This window comes from Podarcis bocagei (assembly GCF_964188305.1).
Source record: "Podarcis bocagei genome assembly, chromosome: 2".
Taxonomy (NCBI): domain Eukaryota; kingdom Metazoa; phylum Chordata; class Lepidosauria; order Squamata; family Lacertidae; genus Podarcis; species Podarcis bocagei.
Window position 1 is genome coordinate 96,675,444 of NC_138126.1, and position 15,636 is coordinate 96,691,079.

At 49.5% G+C, this 15,636-nt stretch overlaps 1 protein-coding gene across 2 annotated transcripts; it reads left to right on the forward strand.

The window, feature by feature from the left end:
* Positions 1-4,167: 4,167 nt before the first annotated feature.
* LOC308582039 (putative CENPB DNA-binding domain-containing protein 1) lies at positions 4,168-6,481 on the forward strand. Of its 2 annotated transcripts, none has more exons than XM_081184850.1 (3): positions 4,168-4,365; positions 4,549-5,048; positions 5,950-6,481. In XM_081184850.1, the coding sequence occupies exons 2-3, from the start codon at positions 4,566-4,568 to the stop codon at positions 6,241-6,243; spliced, it is 777 nt and encodes a 258-aa protein (XP_081040976.1). In that variant the 5' UTR covers positions 4,168-4,365; positions 4,549-4,565; the 3' UTR covers positions 6,244-6,481. The 2 variants fall into 2 exon arrangements, with proteins under 2 accessions (XP_081040976.1, XP_081040975.1); XM_081184849.1 differs by having other exon boundaries at positions 4,169-4,365; positions 4,540-5,048; positions 5,950-6,479.
* Positions 6,482-15,636: the final 9,155 nt, after the last annotated feature.

A 15,636-nucleotide genomic window follows, 5' to 3' on the forward strand; every position in this document is an offset into this window, starting at 1 on the left:
CTGGTCCAGGGGTGAATAAAATATGGGTCCAACTTGAATAAAATATGGGGGGGGGCTGAGGTAACCCCTGCCCCACATAATCAAAAGTTGAAGTGCATGCGCACCTTTTGAATGGCAATGCCTATTAACTGGGGGAGGGCAGCCCCTCAAATATTTTATTGGGGGGACCGAAGGGACCTGAGCCCCTAGGAGTTGGCTCCTGTTTTCTGGTCACTGTTTCAAAAATCAGCTAATATGGGTGCTGTGGCCTGCTTCCTTTTGCCCTTCACTGGAAGGGCTCACTTAACGTACACATTCTACCAGTATGAAGATGTGCTTCCAAAGTTCAGTGATGTATGTCAAAGTCAACACAGTCGTGTAATGCTTCATACTCTTTAGAACAGGCTTCCTCAACCTTGGCCCTCCAGATGTTTTTGGCCTACAACTCCCATGATCCCTAGCTAGCAGGACCAGTGGTCAGGGATGGTGGGAACTGTAGTCTCAAAAACATCTGGAGGGCCGAGGTTGAGGAAGCCTGCTTTAGAACTATGATGGGCACAGAAAGAATGTGTTAGATAAAATCGCTCAGATTCGGGAAGAAGTAGACTCCACCGTGGGAGCAGGACCGGGGTGGGAGAGTGCTAGAGTTCTGTCTAGTCAAGTTGAGTGGGATCAATTCCAATCTGTTACCTCCGAGGATGTGGACAGGCTGCTTGGACGAGTGAAACCAACCACCTGTCTCCTGGATCCTTGCCCATCCTGGCTTATAAAAGCTAGCCGGGAAGGACTGGGCGATGGGCTTCGTGGGGTGGTGAATGCTTCCCTTCGTGAGGGAGCCTTCCCAGACCCGCTGAAAGAGGCGGTTATTAAACCGCTTCTTAAAAAACCATCTTTAGATGCGGCCACAATGGCCAACTATCGCCCAGTCTCAAATCTTCCATTCCTGGGCAAGGTGATTGAGCGAGCAGTTGCCGAACAACTCCAGGCACGCCTGGAAGAAGTGGACCATTTGGATCCCTTCCAGTCGGGATTCAGGCCTCATCATGGGACTGAAACTGCCTTGGTCGCACTGGTTGATGATCTCCGGTGGGCTAGGGACAAAGGTGAGAGCTGTTTCCTGGTTCTGCTGGATCTCTCAGCGGCGTTTGATACCATCGACCATAGCATCCTTCTGGACCGTCTTGAGGGGCTGGGAGCTGGGGGCACTGTTATACAGTGGTTCCGCTCCTTCCTCCTGGGCCGTGTTCAGAAAGTGGTGGTGGGGGATGAGTGTTCAGACCCCTGGGCTCTCACTTGTGGGGTGCCTCAGGGTTCTGTCCTCTCCCCCATGCTTTTCAACATTTATATGCAGCCGCTGGGAGAGATCATCAGGAGGTTTGGGCTGGGTGTTCATCAGTAAGCGGATGATACCCAGCTCTACCTCTCTTTTAAATCAGAACCAGTGAAGGCGGTGAAGGTCCTGCGTGAGTGTCTGGAGGCGGTTGGAGGATGGATGGCGGCTAACAGATTGAGGTTGAATCCTGACAAGACAGAAGTACTGTTTTTGGGGGACAGGAGGCGGGCAGGTGTGGAGGATTCCCTGGTCCTCAATGGGGTAACTGTGCCCCTGAAGGACCAGGTGCGCAGCCTGGGAGTCATTTTGGACTCACAGCTGTCCATGGAGGCACAGGTCAAATCTGTATCCAGGGCAGCTGTTTACCAGCTCCATCTGGTACGCAGGCTGAGACCCTACCTGCCTGCGGACTGTCTCGCCAGAGTGGTGCATGCTCTGGTTATCTCCCGCTTGGACTACTGCAATGCACTCTACGTAGGGCTACCTTTGAAGGTGACTCGGAAACTACAACTAATCCAGAATGCGGCAGCTAGACTGGTGACTGGGGGCGGCCGCCGAGACCAGTACGTTTCCGAGCACAATTCAAAGTGTTGGTGCTGACCTTTAAAGCCCTAAACGGCCTCGGTCCAGTATACCTGAAGGAGCGTCTCCACCCCCATCATTCTGCCCAGCGCCGAGGGCCTTCTGGCGGTTCCTTCATTGCGAGAAGCAAAGCTACAGGGAACCAGGCAGAGGGCCTTCTCGGTAGTGACGCCCGCCCTGTGGAACGCCCTTCCAGCAGATGTCAAACCGATAAACAACTACCTGACATTCAGAAGACATCTTAAGGCAGCCCTGTTCAGGGAAGTTTTTAACGTGTGATATTTTACTGTATTTTTGGTTTCTATGGAAGCCGCCCAGAGTGGCTGGGGAGGCCCAGCCAGATGGGTGGGGTATAAATAATAAATTATTATAATTATTATTATTATTATTATTATTACAGTAGTGCCCCGCAAGACGAATGCCTCGCAAGACAAAAAACTCGCTAGACGAAAGGTTTTTTCGTCCGCGATTTGCCTCGCAAGACGAATTCCCCTATGGGCTTGCTTCGCAAAACGAAAACGTCTCGCGACTTTGTTTCCTTTGTGCAAAAACCGTTAAAACCAAGGGTGCTTAGCTTGAGCAGCTGCAGTTGCGACTTGGCTTCGAGGAGCAACTGTTAGCACGTGGTTTGGTATCCTTTTATCAGACTTTGCTCACTTTTGAAGATTTTCCAAAACTTTTCCAGAACTTTTCCAGAACTTCTCTTTCATCCATTTGGTAAGTTAAACTTTTATAACTTTTTTGGGGGGTTTTGGATTTTGGGTTGGGGTGTTTGGGATTCAAGGACTTGGTGTTGGGAAGGGGTTTGCGATAATCTGGGGGCTTGTGGGCCTTTTTTGGGAATTTTTATGATTTTCTGTGACCACTGGGCCAGGTTGTTTTTTTTTGAAAATTTTCCTGAGTTTGAATTTCTGAGTGCTGGCTGGCTGGGGGAACAGTGGGGGAGGTTTCTGCAGAAATCTGGGGGCTTGTGGGGGTGTTTTGGAATTTTTATGATTTTCTGTGACCACTGGGCATGGCTGTTTATTTTCAATTTTTTTTTCTGAGTTTGAATTTCTGAGTGCTGGCTGGCTGGGGGAACAGTGGGGGAGGTTACTGCAGAAATCTGGGACCATTTGGGGTTTTTTTGGAATTTTTATGATTTTCTGTGACCACTGGGCAAGGTTGTTTATTTTCAAATTTTTTTCTGAGTTTGAATTTCTGAGTGCTGGCTGGCTGGGGGAACAGTGGGGGAGGTTACTGCAGAAATCTGGGACCATTTGGGGTTTTTTTGGAATTTTTATGATTTTCTGTGACCACTGGGCAAGGTTGTTTTTTTTTGAAAATTTTTTTCCTGAGTTTGAATTTCTGAGTGCTGGCTGGCTGGGGGAACAGTGGGGGAGGTTTCTGCAGAAATCTGGGGGCTTGTGGGGGTGTTTTGGAATTTTTATGATTTTCTGTGACCACTAGGCATGGCTGTTTTTTTTTTCAAATTTTTTTTCCTGAGTTTGAATTTCTGAGTGCTGGCTGGCTGGGGGAACAGTGGGGGAGGTTGCTGCAGAAATCTGGGGGCTTGTGGGGTTTTTTTGGAATTTTTATGATTTTCTGTGACCACTAGGCATGGTTGTTTATTTTCAAAAATTTTTTTCTGAGTTTGAATTTCTGAGTGCTGGCTGGCTGGGGGAACAGTGGGGGAGGTTTCTGCAGAAATCTGGGGGCTTGTGGGTTTTTTTTGGAATTTTTATGATTTTCTGTGACCACTAGGCATGGTTGTTTATTTTCAAAAATTTTTCCTGAGTTTGAATTTCTGAGTGCTGGCTGGCTGGGGGAACAGTGGGGGAGGTTTCTGCAGAAATCTGGGACCATTTGGGGTTTTTTTGGAATTTTTATGATTTTCTGTGACCACTAGGCATGGTTGTTTATTTTCAAAAAAAAATTTCTGAGTTTGAATTTCTGAGTGCTGGCTGGCTGGGGGAACAGTGGGGGAGGTTACTGCAGAAATCTGGGACCATTTGGGGTTTTTTTGGAATTTTTATGATTTTCTGTGACCACTGGGCAAGGTTGTTTATTTTCAAATTTTTTTTCTGAGTTTGAATTTCTGAGTGCTGGCTGGCTGGGGGAACAGTGGGGGAGGTTTCTGCAGAAATCTGGGGGCTTGTGGGTTTTTTTTTGGAATTTTTATGATTTTCTGTGACCACTGGGCATGGCTGTTTATTTTCAATTTTTTTTTCTGAGTTTGAATTTCTGAGTGCTGGCCATGTTGTTATTTTTTGAAATTTTTTTTTGTCTGGGTGGGGAAGCAGTTGGGGAGGGGTTTGCAATTTCTGTGTTGTGGGTGGGTTGGTGCGTGTCTGTGGGAGCAGTTGAGGTTTTTGAAGACATTGGTGATTTTTGAAGCTTTTCCTAAACTTATTTTGCAGCCATTTGAGGTTTCTGAGGACTTCGGTGGTTGATTGCTGAAGCTTTTCCAGAACTTCTCTTTCATCCATTTGGTAAGCTAAACTTTTAGAACTTTTTTGGGGGTTTTGGGATTTTGGATTTGGGGTTGGGGTGCTTGGGATTCAAGGCCTTGGTTCTGGGTTTTAATTTCTGTGTGGTGGGTGGCTGGGTGCTTTTGTATTTTTTGGGTTTGAAGCACATCACTGATTTTTCTTTCTCTTTCTGAGTTTACGAAGGTAGGACCTGTGCTGCCATGGGACCCAAGAAGACTGCTGCTGCGGTGGCCGGCGAGAGGAAGAAGGAGAAGGTGACGCTGGAAATGAAGAAGGAGATCATCCGGAAGCACGACGGCGGAATGCGTGTGACGGACATCGCCAGGGAGTACGGCAGGAACCCATCGACCATCGGGACCATCCTGAAGATGAGGGAGAAGATCCTGGCGACTGATGCAGCCAAGGGAGTCACCAGGATCGTGAAGAACTGCCCAGCTGTCCTGGAGGAGGTCGAGAAGTTGCTGCTCATCTGGATAGAAGAGAAGCAGCGTGCAGGGGACACAGTGTCTGAGGCCGTCATTTGTGAGAAGGCCAAGGCCTTGCACGCTGACCTCATCCAGGAACAGCCAGGAACCTCAGCCGAGCCAGAAGTCTTCAAGGCTAGCAGAGGTTGGTTTGACCGGTTCAAGACAAGATCTGGCATCCACAGCGTGGTCAGGCATGGAGAGGCTGCCAGTTCTGATGTTCCTGCGGCTGAAGAGTTTGCAGCGGAGTTCCTGGAGCTTGTGAAGACGGAGGGCTACGTTCCGCAGCAGGTCTTCAACTGCGACGAGACCGGGCTGTTTTGGAAGAGGATGCCCAAAAGGACTTTCATCACTCAGGAGGAGTCCAGGCTGCCTGGCCACAAGCCCATGAAGGACCGTCTGACCCTGCTGTTCTGTGCCAACGCAAGCGGCGACCTGAAGATCAAGCCCCTGCTGGTGTACCACTCGGAGAACCCACGGGCCTTCAAGAGACACAAGATCAACAAGGAGCGGCTGAGTGTCATGTGGCGATCCAACAGCAAGGCTTGGGTCACACGTGTGCTGTTTGTGGTACCTGCTGGACAAAGACCTGCTGGACAAAGACCTGCCGCTGAAGGCTTTGCTTCTGATGGACAATGCTCCTGCCCATCCTAAAGGCCTTGAGGTGGACTTGTTGGAGGAGTTCAGCTTCATCAACATCATGTTCCTGCCGCCTAACACCACACCACTGCTCCAGCAGATGGATCAGCAGGTCATCGCCAATTTCAAAAAAATCTACACCAAGGAGCTTTTCAGGCGATGCTTCGAGGTGACTGACTGCACCACCATCACCCTGCGGGAATTCTGGAAGGACCACTTCGACATCGTCACCTGCTTGAAGATGGTCAACACGGCCTGGAAAGGGATCAGCCAGAGAAATTTGAATTGCGCTTGGCGCAGCCTGTGGCCGGACTGTGTGGCACCAAGTGACTCTGATGCACCAGAGTCAACAGTGGTGCAGGACATTGTTGCCTTGGGGAGGACCATGGGCCTGGAGGTCACGGAGGAGGACGTCTGCGAGCTGGTGGAGGGGCACGACGAAGAGCTGACCACCGTGGAGCTGGTCGAACTGCAGGCAGAGGCTGCGCAGGAGCAGGCCTCACTGGAAGAGGAGGAAGCAACTGAGGAACGGCTGTCCTCCGAAAGACTGAGGGACATTTGCCAGAGGTGGAAGGAGGTGCAGACTTTTGCAGATCTACACCACCATGAGAAGCACGTGGCACATGACGCTGGGAACTTTTATGATACGAGGGTCATGTCGTATTTCAGGGAGCTGCTGAAAAGGCGGATAAAGCAGCAGACTATGGACAGGTTCTTGACCAAGAAGCAAAGAGTGGAAGAGGAGCCTTCTTCGAGTGGTCCCCCAGAGTCTTAGAAAATGTACTGTGCACTTTGTTGATTTTTAAATGTTTTTCTGTCATGTTTATAAAGTTAATTTATTTTCCCTTCAATTTTTGAACTGCTCTTTACAGTATGTGTGACTTTAAAGAGCAGTTAATAAACTGTTGTTGTACCAAATTTGGCTTTGTTTGGACTTTTTTTGACCATAGGAACGCATTAATTGATTTTCAATGCATTCCTATGGGATTTCGTGATTCGCAAGACGAAAAATTCGCTAGACGACAAAACTTGCGGAACGAATTAATTTCATCTTGCAGGGCACCACTGTATTAGCTAATGGAACTTCCTCCCTGAAGCAGGTAAGGACTTGAACATCCAGATTTTTTCAATCCTTTCACATTGGATGCAAAATCAACATCTTTCTATCACCTTGTTTATTTTGAGAAGAACAAAAAAAAAGGCTTTTTCAATGTATACTTAAAAGTATGATTAAAGGGATTTGCTTACAAAAGACACTAAGGGCGTGCAAGGCAATCTCTTTAAGGGGAGGCATATAGGGCATTTTCACATGAAGCTTACATTAGCGTTTCTTCACAGTCTAGGTGTAAGCTATTTGTTGATGGCATCTTTTCTCAGGAGGCAATAGAAGCGTGCACCTTTGGGGTGAAGTCAAAGCATAGGAGAGTTACAGCAGCTGCTGTGACTGCAGAGACCGACATGTTTGGTTGCATCTGGAGCAGATGAAGGCATCCAGTTGTGCTGATGCAGATGTGCTATGCGTTTCTGTGTTCCCAGGGGTCATTCCTCTTCCGATCACTGCTGTGGATACACAACCTGCCTGTCTCGAGGTGCTGCGGTCATCTGCAAGGGATTCCACGTGGCATGGTTAATGCAGCCTGGCTCCACGGCATGTTTGCAGACATCTTTGTAATACAGAGTTGGTCTGCCAACAAGCCTGGTGCCTGAAGACAGCTCCCCATAGATGATCCTGCCATCTTCCATTCTCTGGACGTGACCAAGCCATTGCAAAGGTTGCTGAGACATCATTGTGAACATGCTTGGAATGTGGGCTTGGGAGAGCACATCTTTGTTTGAGACTCTGTCCTGCCATGTGACGCCCAAAATCTTCCTGATGCAGCACATGTGGAAGGCACTGAGGCATCGTTTCTATAAGTTGCCCGTGACCAGTCGTGGAGGAAGGGGCTTTGGTACCCAGGGTGGCAGGGGCATGGCACGTCACACGTGGGGGCATCCCAAGGGGGAGATGCCCGCCCGAGCATCCCAAGGGGGAGGTGCCTGCCCGTGCAAGCCGTCATCCCAATGGGACGGCACCCGCTCGAGCAAGCTTCCCAAGGGGGAGGTGCCCACCCATGCGAGCTGTCATCCCAATTGGGTAGGCACCCGTCCATGCGAGCGTCATCCCAATGGGGTGGCGTCTGCCCAGGCATCCCAAGGGGGATGTGCCCACCCACAGTGATGTCACCCCCCAGGCTGGTATCCGGGGCAGACCGCCCCCTTCCTCCACCACTGCCTGTGACTCACTTCCATAAAGCAGTGTGCTCAACATGCAAGCCTGGTAGAACTTCATCTTGCTATTGGTCATTAGCACCACATTTTACCATACTCTTGGAGAGGGGAGCCGTTGCCGTAGCTGTCTTACCAATATACTTGTCCAGCTCAGCGTCGATGAGAGGTTGCTGGTTACTGTGGAGCCCAGGTAGACAACAGCATCTACCATCTCAAGCACGTGGTTGCCAGTGCTGATGCATGGAGTGCTGGTGATGTTCTTGTTGGTTTCTGCTTTCTTCACTGTGCAGCGAAGTGCTTGTCACGGGACAATGTTTTGCATTCCACAGTCAGAGTACTGTTGGGTTTCCCACGGGAATGGGAGACTGGATGTGACGTACACTGGTTTCCTGTTTTTCACTTTCTCTCGGTGTTCTTTGTTCCGAGGAGAAGGATGGTTGCTTCTCTGCTCCCGCAGAGGCAAGATGCATGTTTGTAATCTCTCAACATTGAACTGAAAATAAAGCAAAGTTAAGCATGTGGCATGTACTGCTCATCCTTCCGCTGTGTTCAGGACTCTGCAAAAACAACAGTTCTGACCCAGGAAATTGGTCTTTGTCAGGGTGGTGGTAAGGTCAAACTCCCTGCAGGCTTGGGCAAAACGGTTGATGGATCTCTGTTCAGCTTCCTCACAGTGCGCTATGAAGACTGCATCATCATAAAGAACCACTGCAGTTTTCTCTTGATGTGGAGAATGCAAGGTTGAACAGACCGTTGAATGGATGTACACCCAGTCTTCAGTCAAGCTGAAGGCATATGAGAGCAACCCATAGAAGGGAATTAGGGTAAGAACACAGCCCTTTGCCACACCATGCTTTGAATTGCTTGCTGGACTACTGGCAGCTCTTCTCTGCATACACTTGGAGGGAATTGCAGGGATTCATGCAGGTCTTGCAGGAGTTGCTCTACCCTTTTGGATGAGCAGCACAGGATCTCCTTGAGACCTTTTAAGCTATTTGTTGCACAGGTCAGCCATTATAGGGGCACTTCCTCGAGAGAGAAATGTGTTAAAATTCCAGAGTGAAAACAAAAAGAGAGTCGGTATCAGATGCTGTCCGTCTGATGCTGTTAAATTGCTCCTGCCAGACACACGATAAAAATAATTCTGAAGGGCAAATATTCTTCTGGAATGGATTTGATCAAGCAAACATTGACAGACACTTTGGTATGTTCAGAATACAATGCCCAAGGCAAGACAACTTCCTACCACAAAGAGCATAGTATCCTATTCACTATAACACTGAAACTTCCAAGTAACCATTTCTAGGATCCTGACTTGACAATAAGGTTGCCAATATCAGTCCCACCCACAACCAGCCTCCAAGGTAAAGACTCATTTAATGTATGTTAATTCACGTTAAATTATTAGTGTTCTGGAATTGAAACTGAATTTGAAAAGGAATGAGCAGGGGGAAAGGCCAACAGAAGCAGAAACAGCAACTGTGACAAGAAGGCCATGTAATGCAATAAATTTTCTAACCAGGCCCAGGCCCCTTATTTAAAGTTTTGCACCTCATTTAAACCAGCTCCACTGGCCTTTTGCAGTGATGTGGATACAACGTATGTCAATAACGGTGGCTAGCATCCATCTATCTTGAGAGACAATGGAGTGTGCCTCCAAGGGGGAATTCAAACTGCTGTGTTAGCAGCACTGAAGTGACCTCCCCAGGGCACAAGCCTGGGCAGTGTGTGGTGGAGGTCCTGGTCTGCCCAGATGACATGGTTCCCCTCTCAGCCTTGCTGATGTGGTCCAAAGGAAAGCAGAGCAATACATTTGGCACCAGCTTGGCTGCAGGAGTTGCTGGAAGGAGGCGTACAAGGCGCCATCCATCCACATTAGGGACTGGATTTGTGTAGGGTTTACTCCTTAGCCTTTCCTTCTCCTGGAGATAAACTGCAAGACAGCAGAGGTTTAGGATAAGAGTTTTCCTTCTCCTAGATAGGCTACTATTTCCCCAGGCTGATGAGCCCCATCTGTCCCTTGCTTCCCTCTACAGCACATGCAGAAACCACCTTCTTGACCATTTCTTGGTTTCATCCACTCAATCTGCTTCAGCCTGTCTTCGCCTGGAGGGTCCTTAAACTCACCAAGGGTTTGAGACCCATCAGCTAGCCTCACTCAGTTTAGCTGGCCAATCAAAGCCATTCCCAGAGTGTGGCTGCTGTAGCATGTTGACAGCTTCTAGGATAAGGTTACCAGCTTTTCTCAATGAATCCAGGGACACTTTTCAACTTCAATAGATTTTGTATGGAGCCTGATGTTTAGATCTGGGGACTGTCCCCGGGAAACGGGGACGTCTGGTAACCTTATTCTAGGAGCCACAGGTGAGAGCTGAGTGCAGGGTGGGGACCAAGATGGACTAACTCCCCCAGAAGGAGCACAACTTATCTCTCACCAGAAATATTACCCCTCCCCTTACACCCCTGTCAATAATACAATGAAAATAAACCCCCATCTAATACCTAAAAGCAGTGGTAGCCAATATGGTGCCCTCCGGAAGTTGCTGAGCTCCCATCACCCCCAGCCAGCATGGCCAGTCATCAGGGGCTATAGGAGCTAGAGGGCAGCAACACATTGACTATCCCTGCTAAAGTCTGTATTCCGTCCCCCCCCCCCCCCGCCGCCATTCATGAGAGTGTCTGTGGTCTCTCTTAAGCTAGGCACTGCAGCTTCCAATCAGGAAGAAAAGTGTAACAGCTTCCTTCTAACCTATGTATTGAGTAATCTTCCACACACTTACTAGAGAGTAAATCTCACTGAGTTCAGTGCTACTTCTGAATAAACATGTTTAGGATTGGACTGAATAAGAGGTTGGTAAGGAAGGCCAATGTCCTGTGCTGCTTCTTGGGAGTCTAGTGCTTCCTCCATTATCTCTATTCATGGGAACACAGCCTAAATCTTCACCCTGCCAGTATTTTTAGATTTCACAGTGTTATTTTCTTACAGCATCTAATATGATACCTTTTTGGTGGTCATGCCCTGGTTATGGAACCAGGGGCTAGGGGTACTTGCCTGGCACCCACATTGTGGTCCTTTTTTATTTCCCCTGGGATTTTAAATCCTCAGGATACTCTAGTAAATAGATACTTTTATATGCTATCTTTTTTTGCATAAATATTTTTATTAATTTACAACAAAACAAAACATACATAAAATTTTTCACATCCAATTTTCACAAATTGCTTCTTTTCTGGACTTCCTTCAGCTTCTCCGTAAATCATCCATAGTCATTATTTTAAATACGCATTTCGTAATTTATATTGTCATTATTCATACCCTTAATTTCCTTTCTCTTTAGACAATACTTCTTAGTTTTTCACAGTGCTTTTTTAAACCCGTCTAGCGTTATCTGTCCCTCACTTATACTTTCCAGATATTCCACAAATTTCCCCCAGTCCTCGATGAACTTTTGGTCTCTTAGGTATCTAATTTTCCCAGTCAATTTATCCAACTCAGCATAGTCTAACAGCTTCATTCTCCATTCTTCCACTGTCGGTATTTCCTGTTGTTTCCATTTCTGAGCCAGGAACACTCTTGCTGCAGTCACTGCATATTGGAAAAATTTACAGTCCTTTCTCTTTATCTCATTTCCTAGTATTCCTAACAGAAAGGCTTCAGGTTTCTTTGTAAATGTATATTTTAGAATCTTCTTCAATTCATTGTATATCCTTTCCCAGAAGCCTTTCACTTTCTTACATTCCCACCACATATGATAAAAAGAGCCTTCTTTATCTTTACATTTCCAACACTTATTACATGTCTTATACATTTTCGCTAATTTCACCGGTGTTATATACCACCGATAAAACATTTTCATAACATTCTCTTTTAACGTCATACATGCTGTAAATTTTAGATTTTCTTTCCATAGTTTTTCCCAGTCCTCAAATTGTATATTATATCCAACATCTCTGGCCCAGTGTATCATTACCGACTTAACTTCCTCATCTTTCAGATTCCATTCTAACAACAGCTTGTACATTTTGGATAGAATTTTGTAATCATTATTTATTATTTCAGTCTGAAATTTTGAATCTTTATCAGCATAACCGCCATCTTTGATATCTTTCCTAAACATTTCATTTATTTGAAAATAATGCAACCAATCATATACCGTATTTTTCGCACCATAGGACGCACTTTTTCCCTCCTAAAAAGCAAGGGAAAATGTGTGTGCGTCCTATGGAGCGAATGCAGGCTTTCGCTGAAGCCTGGAGAGTGAGAGGGGTCGGTGCGCACCGACTCCTCTCGCTCTCCAGGCTTCAGGAAGCTATCTGCTAGCAGAGGGAGACCCAGCTCTCCCACCGCTAGCGGAGCGCTGCATTAATCCCGAAGCTTGGGGCGTGCGGAGCTCAGCACGCCCCAAGCTTCTGGGTGCCGGCAAGGTCTCCGCTAGCCCTGGGAGAGCCCCGCGACGTCGCACGGCTCTCCCAGGGCTAGCGGACCACTGCGCTAATCCCGAAGTTTGGGGCGTGCGGAGCTGAGCGCGCCCCAAGCTTCTGGGTGCCGGCAAGGTCTCCGCTAGCCCTGGGAGAGCCCCGCGACGTCGCGCGGCTCTCCCAGGGCTAGCGGACCACTGCGCTAATCCCGAAGCTTGGGGCGTGCGGAGCTCAGCACGCCCCAAGCTTCTGGGTGCCGGCAAGGTCTCCGCTAGCCCTGGGAGAGCCCCGCGACGTCGCACGGCTCTCCCAGGGCTAGCGGACCACTGCGCTAATCCCGAAGCTTGGGGCGTGCGGAGCTCAGCACGCCCCAAGCTTCTGGGTGCCGGCAAGGTCTCCGCTAGCCCTGGGAGAGCCCCGCGACGTCGCGCGGCTCTCCCAGGGCTAGCGGACCACTGCGCTAATCCCGAAGCTTGGGGCGTGCGGAGCTCAGCACGCCCCAAGCTTCTGGGTGCCGGCAAGGTCTCCGCTAGCCCTGGGAGAGCCCCGCGACGTCGCGCGGCTCTCCCAGGGCTAGCGGACCACTGCGCTAATCCCGAAGTTTGGGGCGTGCGGAGCTGAGCGCGCCCCAAGCTTCTGGGTGCCGGCAAGGTCTCCGCTAGCCCTGGGAGAGCCCCGCGACGTCGCGCGGCTCTCCCAGGGCTAGCGGACCACTGCGCTAATCCCGAAGCTTGGGGCGTGCGGAGCTCAGCGCGCCCCAAGCTTCTGGGTGCCGGCAAGGTCTCCGCTAGCCCTGGGAGAGCCCCGCGACGTCGCGCGGCTCTCCCAGGGCTAGCGGACCACTGCGCTAATCCCGAAGCTTGGGGCGTGCGGAGCTCAGCACGCCCCAAGCTTCTGGGTGCCGGCAAGGTCTCCGCTAGCCCTGGGAGAGCCCCGCGACGTCGCGCGGCTCTCCCAGGGCTAGCGGACCACTGCGCTAATCCCGAAGCTTGGGGCGTGCGGAGCTCAGCACGCCCCAAGCTTCTGGGTGCCGGCAAGGTCTCCGCTAGCCCTGGGAGAGCCCCGCGACGTCGCGCGGCTCTCCCAGGGCTAGCGGACCACTGCGCTAATCCCGAAGTTTGGGGCGTGCGGAGCTGAGCGCGCCCCAAGCTTCTGGGTGCTGGCAAGGTCTCCGCTAGCCCTGGGAGAGCCCCGCGACGTCGCGCGGCTCTCCCAGGGCTAGCGGACCACTGCGCTAATCCCGAAGTTTGGGGCGTGCGGAGCTGAGCGCGCCCCAAGCTTCTGGGTGCTGGCAAGGTCTCCGCTAGCCCTGGGAGAGCCCCGCGACGTCGCGCGGCTCTCCCAGGGCTAGCGGACCACTGCGCTAATCCCGAAGTTTGGGGCGTGCGGAGCTGAGCGCGCCCCAAGCTTCTGGGTGCTGGCAAGGTCTCCGCTAGCCCTGGGAGAGCCCCGCGACGTCGCGCGGCTCTCCCAGGGCTAGCGGACCACTGCGCTAATCCCGAAGTTTGGGGCGTGCGGAGCTGAGCGCGCCCCAAGCTTCTGGGTGCTGGCAAGGTCTCCGCTAGCCCTGGGAGAGCCCCGCGACGTCGCACGGCTCTCCCAGGGCTAGCGGACCACTGCGCTAATCCCGAAGCTTGGGGCGTGCGGAGCTCAGCGCGCCCTAAGCTTCTGGGTGCTGGCAAGGTCTCCGCTAGCCCTGGGAGAGCCCCGCGACGTCGCGGGGCTCTCCCAGGGCTAGCGGAGACCTTGCCGGCGCCCAGAAGCTTGGGGCACGCTGAGCTCCGCACGCCCCAAGCTTCGGGATTAGCGCTCCGCTAGCCGTGTCTAGGCTGCGGATAGCAGCCTGCTTCCCGGAGCGTCGGGCGCCCTGAAAGCAGAGCTCCCGGCGCTTTGGGAACACATCCGCAGCATGGGGACCCTTGCAGGAGCTCCCCGCAAGCTTCCCCACGCTGCGGATAGCAGCCTGCCGCCCGGCGGGTGGGGCACCCTGAAGCAGAGCGCCCCTCGCGCCAGGCATACATCCGCAGCGTGGGGAGCCCTGCAGCAGTTCCCCACAAGGCTCCCCAAGCTGCGGATAGCAGCCTGCCGCCCGGCGGGTAGGGCGCCCTGAAGCAGAGCGCCCCGCGCGCTAGGCAGACATCAGCCAGCCCCACAAGCTCGGGGGACAGCAGGGAGGCGCAGCGCCACTATCCCGCTGTTCCTCGACCTGGTTCGGTTTCCCTGACCTGCTTTTGGGGGGGAAATAAAGGGAAAATTTTTTTCCTTTATTTCCCCCCAAAAAAACTAGGCGCGTCCTATGGTCCGGTGCGTCCAATCGTGCGAAAAATACGGTACATATTGTTTAACTTGTTCGTATGGTTTCATTTTCCATTTACCCCCTTCTTTAAATAGCAGTTGAGCATATGTGATCCAGTTGCCTCTCATATTAATTTTCTTTACACTCATAACTTCTAACGGAGATAACCAGTGCGGTACTTTGGGTTCTAATAGGTTTTTGTACCTATCCCATACTTCAGTCAAAGGACCTCTGAAGATGTGGCTCTCAAAACCTTTATGGATTTTCTTTTTCTCATACCATAAATACGCGTGCCACCCAAATCTGTTATCAAACCCCTCTAAATCTAACAATTCAGTATTTTCTAATTTTATCCAGTCTTTCAACCAGCAAAGGCAAGATGCCTCATAATATAATTTCAAGTCCGGCAGGGCAAAGTCTCTTTCTTTCGCATCTGTTAATAACTTAAACTATATGCTATCTTTTTTTAAAAAAAAAAAAGATTTTTAACAATAAGGAGAAACATCACATTTCCAAACTAGAGGCTATAAAACACCAAAGTTGGAATTTCCACAATATTAGCATACATACTACTGTAACTGTTTAGGTGTTAAGCCAATATAACATACAAAATCATAAAAGAATGCAGCAAGCTAAACAAACTACAAATAATATATACTACAGTTCGTCATGAAACATAAAAAGGAAGAAACAAAACCCAACTATGGTGCAAAATATTAAATAATGCTTTGAGATGGATTGAATTAATAAAAATAATTAAACTTTAATTCAAAGAGACGTTATGACAAAAGGATTATGTAAAATAAAACTTGCCCTTTTTTCCATAGGTGAGCCACCAAAGAAGGGGGGTTAGGAGAGTTACATCAACTATACAATACAAGTAGCTGGTGCCAGAAGATTGCAATGTTCAGCTGTACTCATAAATCAACACAGGTTGCAGTGAAATTTCCTTTTTAAATTTATTCTCATGCAAGTCTCAATTTATTTGTCAAGATTTCCAATAGTCCAATCTGCCATTTTTATGCTATTTTACATGGTTTGCTGTTGATGGTTTTATCAGTTAATGTTTTATTGCTTGTTTTGTTGCTTTTTAAAAATACTTATGCATTTTAAACTTTATTATTCACCTGTATATTAGCTGTTGGGTAATATACATACATTGTTAATAAATAAATAAATGAGTGC